This window comes from Leptonotus elevatus, chromosome 10 (genome assembly GCF_054856555.1).
Source record: "Leptonotus elevatus isolate MCC_2025b chromosome 10, RoL_Lele_1.0, whole genome shotgun sequence".
Classification (NCBI taxonomy): Eukaryota; Metazoa; Chordata; class Actinopteri; order Syngnathiformes; family Syngnathidae; genus Leptonotus; species Leptonotus elevatus.
Window position 1 is genome coordinate 9,948,222 of NC_141248.1, and position 15,913 is coordinate 9,964,134.

The 15,913-nt window shown below is 39.3% G+C and overlaps 1 protein-coding gene across 1 annotated transcript in view; it reads right to left on the reverse strand.

Annotated features, from left to right (window-relative positions):
* The window catches only part of cntn2 (contactin 2), a 35,628-nt gene that overhangs the window by 18,656 nt on the left and 1,059 nt on the right, over positions 1-15,913 (reverse strand). The window contains exons 2-11 of the mRNA XM_086086152.1: positions 9,746-9,866; positions 7,091-7,232; positions 6,270-6,445; positions 5,528-5,623; positions 5,175-5,387; positions 3,208-3,310; positions 1,559-1,740; positions 1,320-1,456; positions 528-657; positions 285-435 (exon numbers count right to left, since the gene is read on the reverse strand). Of these exons, the coding sequence (XP_085942278.1) occupies positions 285-435; positions 528-657; positions 1,320-1,456; positions 1,559-1,740; positions 3,208-3,310; positions 5,175-5,387; positions 5,528-5,623; positions 6,270-6,445; positions 7,091-7,232; positions 9,746-9,803 (1,388 nt within the window). The 5' untranslated portion in view covers positions 9,804-9,866. The remainder of the gene's footprint in view (positions 1-284; positions 436-527; positions 658-1,319; positions 1,457-1,558; positions 1,741-3,207; positions 3,311-5,174; positions 5,388-5,527; positions 5,624-6,269; positions 6,446-7,090; positions 7,233-9,745; positions 9,867-15,913) is intronic.

Here is a 15,913-nt window from a genome sequence, read left to right on the forward strand (position 1 = left end):
AAAATGGTATGATTACTCTGGGAAATTAACAAAAAAGAAGGTGCTACGGGCGCCGTAAAGTCGAAACGACGTAGGCCGCGTACGATGCAACTCGAGGACTCCCTGTATCTCAATTTATTTTTTGGGACACATGAAGACCCTTTTAGAGCCGGTCACATATTACAGTCAAGCATGTTTTTCTTTCACTATCCGCCCTCCCTTGATGTCATGATAAATCCACTTTTTATCGTACCGTAAAGGGTTCATATGATAATTAAGAAATTTGTAGTTGCTACTGTAAATACCTGCTACTGTTGGTGAGCAACTCAGTTCCACGACTCCAGAACAGGCTGGGCTTCGGGGCTGCTCGTGGGCGACACTCAATCATCACCTGTCCCCCTCTGGCCGCAGGGATCAGTTTCCGCACTGGGTTCAATCTGAAGTCCGGAGCTTGAACTGGAGCAGCGAGACGGTGCAGAGCAGAGATCGAGTTGACCAAACTTTAGCTGAAGAGTCTGTTAGTCTAATTAAAAGGATACTTTGTTTACCTTGGACTCTTAGCTCTGCAGTAGAGTAGATTGTTCCATGTTTGTTCTCAGCAACGCATTGGTACATCCCAGAATCCTCCAGGGCTAGGTTGCTGATCTTGAGACGAGCTCCATTTACTTCTACTCTATCCTGGACACAGCAAGGTAGAAGGGAGGTTATAAACGGGCTCACATAAGCGGTGCACAGGTGCGCAGATGCATTGTGAATAGTCATATGCGCGCCAGATTCAATTGCCTGCCTTTGCATTCAAAGAACTTTGCATAGACGTCAAAGTCAAGTTAACAGCCACAAAGATTGCTTCCTTGGGTTAACTTCAGAATAAAAGACTACTATGGCATGATGTCTACAGTATTACTTGTGAAGCTTTTATTATGAAGTTGGCATCACGTTGCACAGTATGAACAAGTGTTATGTTGGCCGGCTTGTCTCACACAGGCTTACACAGAAACGGCTGCTAGTCTCGAGGGGTGGCAGGGACATCGACAAAGGAGCTGTATTACGTTCAGGAAGTAGTGGAGTTGTGCAAAGAGCTCAAGTTGCTGCTCTTTTTCGCTTGCACTGCTGATACGCACGCACATCAGACTTGACTTCCGAAAGATTGCAGAGACTATAGATGGGCCGGATGTGGCACCCGGGCCCTACTTTTCAGCTGCCTGTATGTTCATCCATGGGCACCAAACAAGAACCTTTGTATGTGCAACCGTGGTTATGAAGAGAAAATAATTTCTTTCATAATACAACATTCAATCGAGGGTGATGGAAAATGATGTCACATTCATTTTTCTTTGCACCTGTGTAATGAGTGGTTGTCCATTGCGGAGCCAGCGGACGGAAGGTCGTGGTTTACCAGCAGCCACGCAACTCCAGTGTAGCTCAGAACTGATCTCGACTTCAGAGTCACTCATCACCTGCAACCAGTCTGGCTGAGCTGAAGCATAAAAAAAGAACTACATGGAAAATGACATCAAAAAGTGCCAATGTATAAAAACAACAGTGATTAACTGCAAAGTAGTTAAGTGCTAACAAAAACCTTGCACACTGATGCGGCCCTGGTACATATCAACTCCCTCGGAATTGTGGGCTTCACATTCATAGACACCCTCGTCGTCAAAGGAGAGATCCGGTAGGATGAGAGTGGGACCCACAACACTAGAACCTGCCTTTGACGGCATGAGTCCATCCACCTTTTTCCATTTCAGTTTAGGGACTGGACTATAAGAAGAAATATAGCGATCATTAGCCCAAGTGAGGAAAAAATACAGGATTAAAGGTTTAGGATGGGTATTTTCAAATGGAAGACTGTGGTCCAGGTCCAGACTATGTCTCATGTGGACCCATGGTTAATTGCGGTTAGATAAAAGGAATATTTGCATAATCACACAGCTGTTTTTTCCCCACTCACAACACCGCTGTCACAGACTGCATACGCAGCTATATTCAGTATTACAGTAGTGCCTGTTGTGATCATGTGACCATAATGAGCCAATCAAACAGTTTGTTTACCGGAAGAGATTTGAGGGGATTGATGACGTTGGATACGAATGTTGACGGAAATTTTATGGAATGAATAGTTTTGGACTTTTTATTTGTAAATATAACTGCGTAGGACAATCACTCTAAATCACTGTAGAAATCAATTGATTAAATTAATTATTATCAATATCATCTTAAATATTTATACTTGATAAGTTAAAAATACTTACAAGAGTGTTTTTTTAATTGCCCACATCACATGTGCGGCCGACTACATTATCTGCAATGAGAGATCTTGTTTACCGATATAAACACACTTTTCCAATTTCGTCTCTCATACCTCAGTGAGTCCATTTCTGCTTCCACAATTTGTGCGCGCCTCGACCGCTCTGATTTTAATGGGAAAGAGGAGAGCTGCTTTTGATTGGCTGAAGTCAGCCATGTTGCATGCCACAACAGAGCAGAACACTATCTAAAATACAAAATACAAAGAAAGAAACCACTCCTCCATGCGCAGGGTTAAACTGCTTTGCATTAAACTTGCGCTGGGCACAAAAATAGGGCCTTGAATGGTTGCCCCGGATCGCACGAATTGTAGTGCAGCATAAACGAGCATTTAGCGACGTAAAGGAACATGTCAATGTAGCGGCCGAAACTTTACTCGAAGGTAAACAACAAAATTTTAACCTTACATATGCATCTACCTGCGTTGATTTACATGCTTAATTTGCCTGTTCAGTGTTACTTGAGACTCAGTCTGAGATGGCTTTTTGTAGTTGTAGGCATCAAGTACAATTTATAGTGAAATGTAGGCCTGATGTGTTTGTTTCACTTTCAGGACATTTAAGTTATTGCTGCATTTAAATGTGCATTGTTTGAGATGTGTGTTTAACAAATACTTTGAATGTCTGTGCTTTGAGAATACATTTATTCATGTTAATACTCTATTGTCCATTAGTAGGATTAAAATCCTTTCATTTATGGTACAGACACACATTAGGTTTTTTTCAAGGAAAACAAAACATCATAATGTGAAAATCCACAAATAAGCAATTAGGAAGTTTGAAATTTTGGTATTTGACAAATAAAAATAGTCTGAGGTCTAAACTTTTGCCCTGAAAAATCCCTTGCAACAAGAACCCCCTCTGGATTTCATTTGAAGATTCCTGGTTTAGAAGTAGACTAAAGATACATTTTGAAACTTACTTTCCATAGGCGAAGCACTCCAACTGGGCAGTGTGTCCAGCGAGGGCGTAGGTCTCCGCTGGAAAGCGTACTTTGATGCTTGGAGCTGACTTCTTTGGATTGGCTACAATCAAACCAGCAGTTTATTTCACTGACATCATTTATTTCTCGAATGATAAGTATTGGTGTGCAATGCATTTGTTGCTTACTAGATATCTAGAACCATTGTGGCGGTATTATATGAGCGTACAAAACAACAAATGCAGAGCCAAGCATACCGAATTCGACAGGCAATATTTGAGATATTTTCTATCGACAGCAGTATCTTAATGGATGAAAACACAACTACACTGTCGTTCAGGGGTGCCCCATTACGTCATTCACGAGCAAACGGCAGCTCACTATTGGAGTGTCGGTCGATGACTTTAACTCAGCCACTGTCAGCCCTCTCAGTTTTATGCTATCGGTATAGCTGCCTACCTGACAGCAGCAGTGAATGAGTTTAAAAAAAAAAAGTAGACGACCATCTAAGTCACTTGATCAACGTACAAGGCAGCCAGTCATACCCCTGTTGCGCTACTGGAAAAAGACTAGCAAACTACGAGTTGCCTTATTAGCATCCCGATTCGTCTACTCTAAACTTAATAATAAAGCGCAAGTGATGCACCTTTTTGAGGTTGTTATGTGCATAAAAACACATGTGCACCTCACAATCTGTCAGACTACAACTGCTACCATCGGCAAAACCAAAGAACTTTAAAAAGACACTAGGGACAAAATGGTAGACCCCTCCACAGGGATGAAATAAAGTACGGGGCAATTGCCAAGCAGCTTGGTGAAAAGTGCACGCAGGGTTTCCCTGCTTAAGTCAGCACATGTCGAGGATCGTTTGAAGTTTGGCAAAGACCATCTGGATGATCCAGAGGAATTATGGGAGAAAGGCATGTGACTAAAATATCTTTTTTTTTTGTTTGTTTTATAACTCCACTTGCCATGTATGGAGGAAGAAAAAAGATGAGTACCATTTCAAAAACACCATCCCTATTGTGAAGCAAGGGCTTGGAAGCGTCATGCTTTGAGGGTTTTCTGCACAGGGGACAGGGTGACTGTGCCGTATTAAGCAGATGATGAACAGGGCCATGTATTGCGAGATTTGAGCATTGAAGATGGGTCGTGGTTGGTGGTCTTCCAGCATGACAACAAACCAAAGCACACAGCCATCATAATCAAGAAGTGGCTTCGTAAGAGGCATATCAAGGTTTTGGAGTGGCCTAGTCAGTCTCCAGAAATAAAATCTTTGAAGGATGCTGAAACTCCATGTTCCTCAGCAAGAACTACAGGAATTGTTTGACCTCTGTAATTGTGAACAAAGGCTTTTGTACCAAATATGAACCTTTATTTTCTCACATGTTCAAATACTTATTTCCAGCACTAACATACAAATAAATTATTTTAAAAAATCATGCAATATGATTTTCAGATTTTTTATTTTAAATTGTGACTCTCACAGTGGACATGCACCTTATGAGGAAAATTTCAGAACCCTCATGATTTCAAAGTGGGAGAACTTGCAAAATCGCAGGGTGTTCACATTTTTTGTTTCCTCACTGTATATTTTCCATACAAATACTTGTAAGTATGGTATATTTAAAATAAATAAATTAATGAATGTATTTATTCATTATTTAAATGAATATTATAGGTAGATCATTTCAACTTGGTGATTGGAAAGGCCGTGCATACCGCGCATGCTGAAAAAGTGTGGGCACCCCTACTGTAGTTGTTCTATTATGGGTTAGTTGGTCAATTACAATTATCCCTTAGCAAAAAAATAAAAAAAATTAATCATAAATGTGTCCAAATTTCGGATGGAAAATTGAGATGCGTTTTTTAACTCATTTTAAGATCCTAAGTTCCATAGTGAACACTTTTGCCTTTTTTAAATATTACTCGCATGCTACGGCATATACTGTACTGTGCAGTCTTGCCTTCAGGCAGAACGGTGAGTTGGTTAGCTTTGCTGAAGGTACTCTTTGTACTGATGTCCATGTTGATGGTAGTGAAGCAGAAGTAGTTTCCAGTGTCGTTGGGCTCCGCTTTGGCAAGGTAGAGATTGCCAGTTACCTGGGATACAAACCAGCGGCCATCATCTTTCTTTATGAAGTTGGGAAACTCATTGAGGAGCCACCTGTAGGACAGAGCTGCAAAGCGGGAAGATTAAGGTTGATCTGATTAGGCAACAGTACAGGTGAGGAGTACTTCACCTTTTCAAGTAAGTCATCCTGTATTCCTAAAGGTCTAAAATATTACATGCAAAAGATCACTGGCATTAAAAGGATACCTGGGTAATGTGGAGGTGGCTGACATGCTAGGAATGTTCCGATATCTTCATAAGCTGTCTGAGGACTCCTGCTGTCAGGAGGGAAGTCGTCAAGGTCTTTAAGGAAAGAAAGAATCATCTTACAAACAAAAAATAGACCATCCACATGGCAGGCGGCTATCTGGAACATATAAATCAGTTACTTTTTATAACGTGAAAATTACTCAAGATCACCATATCAAGCATCACTTACAATGTACGTGGCAACAATCAACTTCCAGAATTACTTTCAAAATTGTGAAGTGGGTAATAACTTCATCTGTTCATTAATTTTCTATACCGCTTGTCCTCATTAGGGTGAGCTGGGGTCTATCCAAACTGACGCCCCAAACTATGCTCCTATATGCAGGGTCCAACATTTACATTGGCCTGATGGCCCGGGTCGGGTCACCCGAAGTTCACTGGTGCTGGCCCGACAGACCATTGCATTTGAAAAGCTCCAACTCGATGGAAGAGTACACCTGCATTCATTTTTCACAATTTCCTGACAGAAAAGAAAAATCCAAATAGACATTAAAAATGGGCATCAGTGATTTGCAAATATGCTCCTAAAAGAGAAAAAATATTTCGAGCCTTGCTGTATGATTGAATAAGAACTATTGATCTATTTATTTTGGTGAGAGTAAAAAACAGACACTTTAAGCGTCAGTAACAATTCCAGTTCAGAAGCTCAACAGAAAACAAAAGTTATTCATTCACTTACAGCCAAATTTTAAGTTGGCTGCCCTGCTGATGATAGTTCCACAGCGGTTGATGGCCAGACACTGATAAGAGCCTGTGTCTCGACCAGACTCGGGTCTGCTAATCACGAGGTTGCCAGCAACTAGAGTATAACGAAGGTCTAAACCCAGCGGGACCTCAGTACCATTCACCAACCACCTGCACATCAAAGAGAAAGTAAAAAAAAAGATGCCATACAAGAATAGAAGTCTTTTTATAGCGTTTGTAAGGTAACTTGCTCAGCACTTGATGAACTTGATTTTTCAAGCCGGTGATTTTTAATCAATATGAATTTTATTACTATTTAAAAAATATTCCGTATGTTACTACTTGTATGTACGGTAACCCACTGGAAATACACAAACAGGGGTAACAAAACATTGCGAAATTTAGACACAGCACAACATCACACTTTTGAAGTAAGGAGGAAACCGAGTACTTTTTTTTTGTGTGGTGAAAGACATGAATATGATGCCTTTTTTAAAACCAGAGGTCTTATTCAGGTTTAAAAACCCGAATAAGAGCATATTCGGGTTATTGCATGCGTTTACATGGCCTTACAACACCCGAATATTGCCAGTATTCTGGTTTTAAAAAGGTTATTGCCTGCATGTAAACATAGTCATTGGTTTGGCTTGAAAACATTGGCAGACTGACGATGACGGAAGGGGTCCAGGGCGCCAACGAATGACGGACGAGCAAAAATATGTAGGCTAAGATGCTCGGTCAATACTCAGGTCAATGCTCTGGAAGCTCTGGTCAACACCAATACGACGCTGCGTGCTAGCCTGCAGGATTACCCACCTGTAGGAAGCAGCTGGACTTGCCCTGGCCTGACAGCTGAGAACTACCTTCCCTTCACTCAAGCCTTCTGGGTAAATTAAACTGCTTGGCTGTTCTTCAAACACTGGACCACTGTCATGACCAGAGACACACACATCTCCACCTACAAAAAAACAAAACACAAACATCACAGAGTTAAAAAAAAAGAAGTCTCAAAATCCTGTTAAGAAAAATGAGTATTAGACCTATTATGGAAATTAGCTCGATGAATATGAAACAAGAGATGCAATAACCCACTGATGCCACCAAACCTTAACATTATTCTCTTGTGATGCATTTCCAGGCTTTCACAGAAGGGGTTACTCCCTTTAGTCTACTTTTAGTTTTGTTTTTAGCATAGGTGTCAAACTCCAGTCCTCGAGGGCCGCAGTCCTGCATGTTTTAGAGGTTTCCCTCCTCAAACGCAGCAGAAACATATAATGAGGATCGTTATCAGGTTTCTGCAGAGCTTGCTGATGAATCAGGTGTGTTTGAGGAGGGAGAGAGTCGCTCTTATCAGTTCATCGAATGGCTTGAGGCCTCCAGATGCAGGATACGCTACATTAGCTTGTTATTTATGCATCTTAATGAAGCCTCTTAACAACGTGGTTGACTGACTACTGGTTGAGAAAGTGTGCTTATGGATATTCTAATTCATCCAGGTCGTTTCTTGAATGGCTCCAAACTGGACTGCTCTGTTGGACTTAGAAGACGTTTCGCTTCTCAGCCGAGAAGGCTTCATCAGTTCATAGGACAAGGTTTAGTTAAGACAGACCAGTCTGAGTTGTCAAAACCCAACTATTTATGCTCAAAGTTGGAGGCATGCCACACCACTGGAAATAAATTGTATCATTCTTTTGGGATGCATACGACCATTTTTAAGAAGCCTCGCAATAAGTCATTGGGTGGAAACTCCCTCATTAATATTCCCTTCTATTATAAAAATCTAGGCAGCTGCCTCTACAGTCGCGGGAGACTGTTTTTGCTCTTTATTGGAGGTGAAATCCAGAGGTGGGAAGTCTGTCAGGAGTTTCTGTCTGTTTGTTTGTCTGCTGTTTTGCTGACGAATGACGAATGACGAAAAACGTAAAAAAAAAAAATGGCGGACTAAGTAACGCCGAACGTGGGTTTTCGTTCTTAAGTGTAATTGTCACTCAACGAGTTCATGCTGCATTCGAGGATGGTCGGAAGTCGGACTTTTCAGAGTTCAAACCAGGAAGTGTGTACGGGAACGCTCCCTTGAACTCGGAAATTCCACTTGCGAAGTCGGGGGAAAAAAAGGACCCCGACTTCACCGACGGACTACAAGTGACGTCACTCTACAATGGCGACTCCTTTGGAAACACAGACTGTGAATGGTAAAACACAATTTACTCTAGTATAAAACTAAATAGCTTTCTTCATTCATAAATATTCGACATAACTTCACGTAACAACTTATGTGACAGTATACCGCTATCTCCCTGCATGAAATTATACGGTGAACTACTGAACTGTGTCAAATGCTTATGAGATGAGATAAAAACAATAAATGAAGCAAAATTGCGAGAAGGTAAGTTTGCTGGAGGTCAAAATGAGATTTGAGGACTAAAATTAAAAAAAAAATTTATCACTAGCTGCCGATTTGGTTGTTTACTTTCGCCTTAAACGCTTTTAGGTCAAAACTGGGAAAAACCAACTCGGATGTATCTGACTTCTGACCATCCTCGAATGCAGCATAAGTACCGATGATAAAGTTCATTGTCTAAATAAACTTAAAAAAAAGAAGACTTTTTTAGCCAATCATAGCCGGCAACAAGTCTCAGCAGAGATAATTTATTGAACACAGGAATAGTCATTCTCATACATACAGTATATTCAATGCAGCCCTCTTCAGCAAAACACACAAAGAAACACACCAGAGACACGCAGCGAGTGCTTCCTTCAGTCGTCAGCAAAACAAGCGTCCGTCTGTGAGGTACGTCCGTACTTGACCCGGTGAGTGACGACTACGCTGTTACACAACTGTTATTCGAAACAACTTTGCCGGAGCGCATATTGGACTTTTGATGACGTCGAGGTCGGATATATGCGACCTGGCCGTTCAGACTGCGGTTGCATTGCAAAAATTCGGATACGTATCCAATCTAGAACCACATATGAAAGTGACCCAGGTCGGATATGAAAAAATCGGAATTGAGCCAGACATAACAAAAAGTCAGATACAGGTCGCATTTGGGCAAAAAAATCGGATCTGGGTCGCATTTGCCTGCAGTGTGAACGTAGCCTTAGTCTGCCGTTTTGCGTCATGCGTCATCAAAACAGGGGTCCGTCAGCGGCGGACCGGCCGACGGACAGTCCATCACTCCCGACGGACTGCCCACCTCTGTTAATCACTTACCACGTCTACACTCCCAGTGTTTACTTTCTCCACAACAACGGCAGACAAACATGGTGGCCAATATTAGCCGGAGCCGCCATTGACGTATTGGCTCCAATTTCCAGCGAGCATGCATTAAATCAATTCAACGCACTGTTTGTATGCACTCCTAACTATTGAGCTATATCCATGTACAATATGTATAAGCATACATGAAAGAAATATGGAACAAAAGGTGCGTGGACAGGAAATGCCCGAGTGTGATTGCATGAACTTGCCAAAAGCCTTGAGTGTAAGTGAGCTGAGGACCAGCATGGTCAATAGAGACTCCACCATCTTGATCCACTTCACGAAGAGATTACGTGTAGACAGTATCTCACAGGGGAGTCCCGTTTATGCCTAAAAACAGGACAAAAACATTAGTTAAATAATATGAAGAGAAATGTGTGTATATGTACTCTATGTGAGTGTATTTTGTCAATTTTTATCTCCAGTGATTTCTTGATTGAGCAGGTTTGGAGGTTTTGGGGCAAGTGAAAAACTCAGCTTAAGTCAGCTAACTTGAATAGTTTTTGATTTCCCTAAATAAAATAAAATACAATTCAAAACTGCATTTTACGTTTGCTTGGGTTATTCATCCAACCATCCATTCTCTGAACCACTTAACCTCACTCGGGTCAAAGTCATGCTGGAGCCTATCCCTGCTGTCTTTGATTGAGAGGCTGGGTACACCCTGACATGGTCGCCAGCCAATCACAGAGCTACTTGGGTTATCTTTGTCTGATATTTACATTTATTTGATGATCTTAATCACTAAAGTCAGAAACTTTAAATTAAATAAGAAAGGTTCTTCCATAAGGAACAAGATACATAGCATAAAGCCCCAAAAATATAAAAATATTCAGTTAGTTTTATACTACAAAAAAAAAATGTGTAGATTTTCTTAAAGGCTTAAATAAAACAGTATAAAGATGCTGAATATGAAATAATCATTGAATACATATATATATATATATATATATATATATATATATATATATATATATATATATATATATATATAAAGGTTTCCCCCAGTGCTTTATAGATTTTTTTCACGGCCCCCTGCCAGGAAGCGACACACCCGTCATCCACACCATAAACTGGGATAAGGCAATCCGAAACATCCAAAAGGTAAGTCAAGCTAGCCATCAAACCACCACGCAGGCCAACTTCAAAAGTAAACGTTTTACTATTGCTATTGCTTTGGCGTCAATGTATTATTCGTTAAGCTTTATTTTGAAGTTAGCTTTAGCATAGGAGCCGTTTTATATATTTACAGCTTCCTTGACATGTCTAAATGACGGGGCTGGTACTCATTAATTTGAGGACCCCCAAAATACATGTGACTTATGTGATCCACAACTTCCTCTGCTGCTATTATAGTGAATGTGGACCGATCATGTTGCTTTCATTTGAACGTGCAGTTTATTTTTTTCTGAAATTACTACAGTGTGAGGTCATCCAATCAGAAATATTTTCAGCATTGCAGGGCCCGCCCCTAAGGGAAACTCATTCTAATGGACAGACATGGATTGAGTGGCGAGAGTGACAAAGGTCTCACCAGAGTCTTTTTCATTTAACTGCTGGATCAATAACGGTGAGTTGGGAAGCACAATGTACAGATTTTACAGTGTCGAGGCATCTTGAATAATTAACTCTGAATAAAGAAGTCACTATCAAAGTTCCAAGCTTCTTTGTCAGGGAGCGTCTGTCACTCTGACCACAACCGGGTACTACGGGTAGACAAATTGATGGTCCATCCACTCTTTGCCCATAACACCTATCCTCATTATGGTTGAAACTTGCAAGTTCCTGATAGGGATGTAACAATATCCAAACATCACAATACGATATTATCATGATATGAAGCTCACGATACAATAATTATCACAATATTGTGGGGGAGTTTGGCGACATTAAAAAAAGGTCACAAATTACAATATTGTAAAAAAAAAATGAACTCATACTAAAAGCACGCTATTGTGCTTTTGTACAGAACAGCAATGTATATAAAACCCCTACAATATCTAATACTTAATTTTGAAGCACTTACTTGCCAATGCACGCACACATTGAGTTCCTCCACACATTGACTCGGTTCACATATTACATTCGCCTTCATCTGATGATTGGCTTGGATTTTAAACAGAGAAGGGCCAAAACATCCCTTGTGAAAATTAAACTGCACTAAAAAACTAGCCACCAGAGGGTGCTAGAATTGCACAAATGGAAATCAACCTGACTTTTTAACAGATGTGCTGCTTTTAATATCATGATATGACGACTACGATATTGGGGCAGTTTTAATATCGCGATATCACAATATTGCCGTGAGGGGGCCTGAAACCGCAGGGGCGACCGGCAGTGGCACTTGCAGCGAGCGGGCGATGGCTGACTGTCGCCGCCGCTGCCACCTCGCTCCCGCCCCACGTCCACGCAATCCTGGTCCAAGCCGGGCTGCGGCTGGCGTTGGGTTCTTCTGTTGCCGCATTTGCACCCAAGGCGCCATGAATGGAGCGAATGACACGATACATGAATTTGTATATGTTATTTTAGCATGATGTGAAGGCTGACACGTTACGTTTCAACTGGCTCCCGATGTGGCCTGTAGGGCAATACTCCAGTAGCTAATGTGTTTCGTGTCTGCAGATTCATCACAAGCTTCTTCTTTTTTTAACCTGTAACGCGAAAGTATAAAATGCCTTAAAAATACCCTATTTAAATTAAAAGGAAACCAACAGTTTTTTTATTATTAAGTGAAAATATCTTGTTTTTGTTGTTGTGTACTTTAAATTACTCTTTATCCAAGCAAAAATATATTTTATCCGTGTACTTGATAGACTTTTCAGTCGAGTATTTGAATACTAAAATACTCGATAGTTGCAGCCCGACTGTGTTCCTTAAAAGGAAGTTGTACAACCACATATTTTTATTGGGGCTTTTTTCCCCCCTTGCCACTGGATTGTTTGTTTCATTTTATTTATCTATTTTTTCAAATTACTTTTATGATCAAATTGAAAAAATATAGTTGTCATTAATTTCAAGCAATTTTAAGGAATTTTGCTACAATTGGGATGTATAGGCATTTAAAAAAAATCTGTCATTGTTTTGGGGGGAAATTTTATGTATCATAAGTACTAATGGTATTAGTACTTGGCATCAGTGGCTGAGTACTGATTTGAGTATCGGTATCGATCTATTGAATGAACATCCCATATATATATATATATATATATATATATATATATATATATAAAAATATACATATATATATATATATATAATTTGATTAAAAACTTACTCATGTTACTTTAAGTGGTGTTACTGAAGTTCCATTAACATAAAACAATGAGAAAAAATAAAGCTGCCTGAGATGGGCCAATACACATTTTGAGTAGTTCAATATGACTATTGTCAGAATTACAGTTGAAAAAATCAGAAATGCAGGATTATTTTGACAGAGTTACAACAAGCAAACGGTATTAATCTGGTTAAATTGTTGTAAAATCCTAAATATAAATAATCAAATCAGTTGTCGCTCTCTGTTTTTCTTGGTTTACCCGAGGCGGCACAAAGAGGACTTGAGCAAGGATGTGCGCAACTGGGAACAATTGGTAATTAGCCTCCAGTCATTAGCCCTGCAGTCACACTAGCACGGCGCCCGCCCGAACATTTGTCTGTCTCGCTGCTTGCTGTTATGCTGCATTGTGTCTGGCTCCATTTTGGGGATTTTGCTATAAAATGGATGTTTTAGTTTCATGTTTCATGAAGCTCTGTGTTTATTGTGGGGTTTTTTTTTCTATTGAGCATTTTATTTATTTATTTATTTCTACTTAGTAGCGCCTTATGTTGCCACTTTTCTTATTTTATACTTTTGTACAGGAGTTGTTCAAAATTATGTTTGCGCGTGCCAAATGCATGCAAACTCCATTGTGCACTCAAACAGATTTGGAAGCTGATCTACTAACCAGGCACAGGTCAGGACTGTATTTAGCAAACACGCAAAAACAATGTGCGGTACATTTTGCGCATTCTAAATATATGAGATGAGCAGGGTCCGACATTACGACCTGATGGCCTTGGGCCAGTTGGCACTTGCGGTGGGCCACCGAGTACCTTACAAATGCTGGTCCGGTCAATATATAATTCACAAAATAAACACGAAGAAATCAACTCATTCTTATAGGGGTGCGCGGTATATAAAGTATTTTGGTACGCAGGATGGATTTGGATTCTTTGCACCATTTTTTTTACCCAGCCAATTTTGATACCAATAAATTCCCGATTTTCAAGAAAGATACCAAACAATAAGCAATATAGAAGTTTTATCATTATTTACAAAACTGTTGAAAACACTGGCAAAACGAGCATGTTGCTCTTATACTCTGATACCACCTGCTGGCTGTTTTTTTGTTATAACTACCATTGCTTGAAGCGACCTCTTTAGGTCAGAAGCTGTATCAAAGCCTTCTGTATGCTCTAGCATAAAAAAAAATTTTTTTTAAAAAAAACGTTTTTAATACTTTGTCCCTTCACTCCCAAATATGTATAAATATGTTTTGGGGAGTAAAGGACAAAGTATTAAAACATGTATTTATATGTTTTTGGATTTGAATGAGTTAAGCTATCAATAGTCATGGGTGCCCTCCTGTAGCCGTTTTACGATCAAGAACTTTAAATATTATAGGAAAAGAAAATTCCCATTAATTTCATAAAATTTTAAGGAAAAATAATAATATATTGGGATATATAGGTGCTTCTTTAAAATCATCTGTCATTTTTGGGTAGGGAATTTTGAGTAACTAGTCGTATCGGTATTTGGTATCAGTATCGGTGAGTACTCAAGAGTTGAGTATGTATCGGTCTGAAACAAAGTGGTATCAAACATCCCGAATCCTGACCATGCACCATGACGTGCATGCATTCTTTAAATTCAACTGTCTCATTTTCTTTTACAGGCAACATACTTTAAGTTAGGATTTCCAATAAGAATATGACTATTATCATGTTAAAGCATTCATTCATTAAAACATATCATATCATTTAACATTTCACATCGGCCACTGTTTTTGCCAGGATTCAAAATGAGAATTTCCATTGCATGATGTGGCGAGACACAACCAGGCGCACGCCAGTCGGCCAGAATCATGACAAAAAATAAACAATATACACAGACTACAAACATTTTGCATTTTAAAACACTAAACCTTATTTACAATTTCATAAAGACCACCATGGATGACAGATTTTTTATGCAACTGCGTTGTAAATATAGTTCAGCATTGTTGTAAAACTATTATGTTTATTGTATGTATTGTATTTTTATGACTTTGGCGACGGCTACAGGACGCCTCAGCCTCGCCTGCTAAAACCAGGAAATGGGCATGTGCAAAGGAGTAGCTCCGTGATCAGTTTCTTCTTCGGTAGTGCTTCAGGTCTCTCTGGTGCACTGCTGTGGATATAGCGCCTCCCTAATGGTGCAACGCTGCAACTGCAGTTAAAATACATTGCTGCCGAGCTCAATCAACACAGCTGCAGCGCTGCCTATAAGAGCCTATAAACTTGAAATAAGGCTTTTTTTTAATTATTATTATTATTTATTTGTTTTAAATTAAAAACATCACAAAATAATCAGTGACATATTCGTTTTTGTTTTTATTGCCAATTGAATGACAATCAAATTCCAACATTCAACTTGGCTGTTGAATGTTGAGAGTTCCTCGGTGGTCCTTAGTGGTCCTAAGCAGGTGCTTAGTTTAGCTTTGTTCAGCTATGCATATTTCATTGTATATCAATTAGGGCTGGCAAACAATTAATTAAGAAAAAACTCAGATTAATAGCATCTTAGAATCTTGATTAATCATGATTAATCATTCAATTAAAAAGGCTATTTATAAACATTTTTTGCCTGCCAAATTTGAAGAGCAACTGTCATGTGTTAATTCTTTCTACATTTAATGTTATGAGGACGTCTTCAACATGTTTTGTTTTTCCACTGCGCACACTCATCCTCCTGTTTTTCTAATCAGTTAACTACTTACATAATTTAAAATGAAAAAAAATGACCACAATATTTTGACATGAACAAATATTCCCAAACGTTCATTAAATGCTTTACTTTAATGCATGTAGTTATGTTTATTGCTCAAACGCAATCTGTGCTACCCGTGACGTAACCATCCGCTGTCAAGCTAAAGGAAATAATAGAATAATAAGAAATTATTAGTGTGATTAATCTGCGTTAATAGCCTACATGATTAACGTGATAATTGTTTGTGATTAATCAATGAATTAATGCTTTAACTTTGACAGCACTAATATTAATGCAACAACAATTTGTTTTATCATATATTAATGCAACAAAATAAATCATTATAATTATGATACAATGTTATAAAAAAATA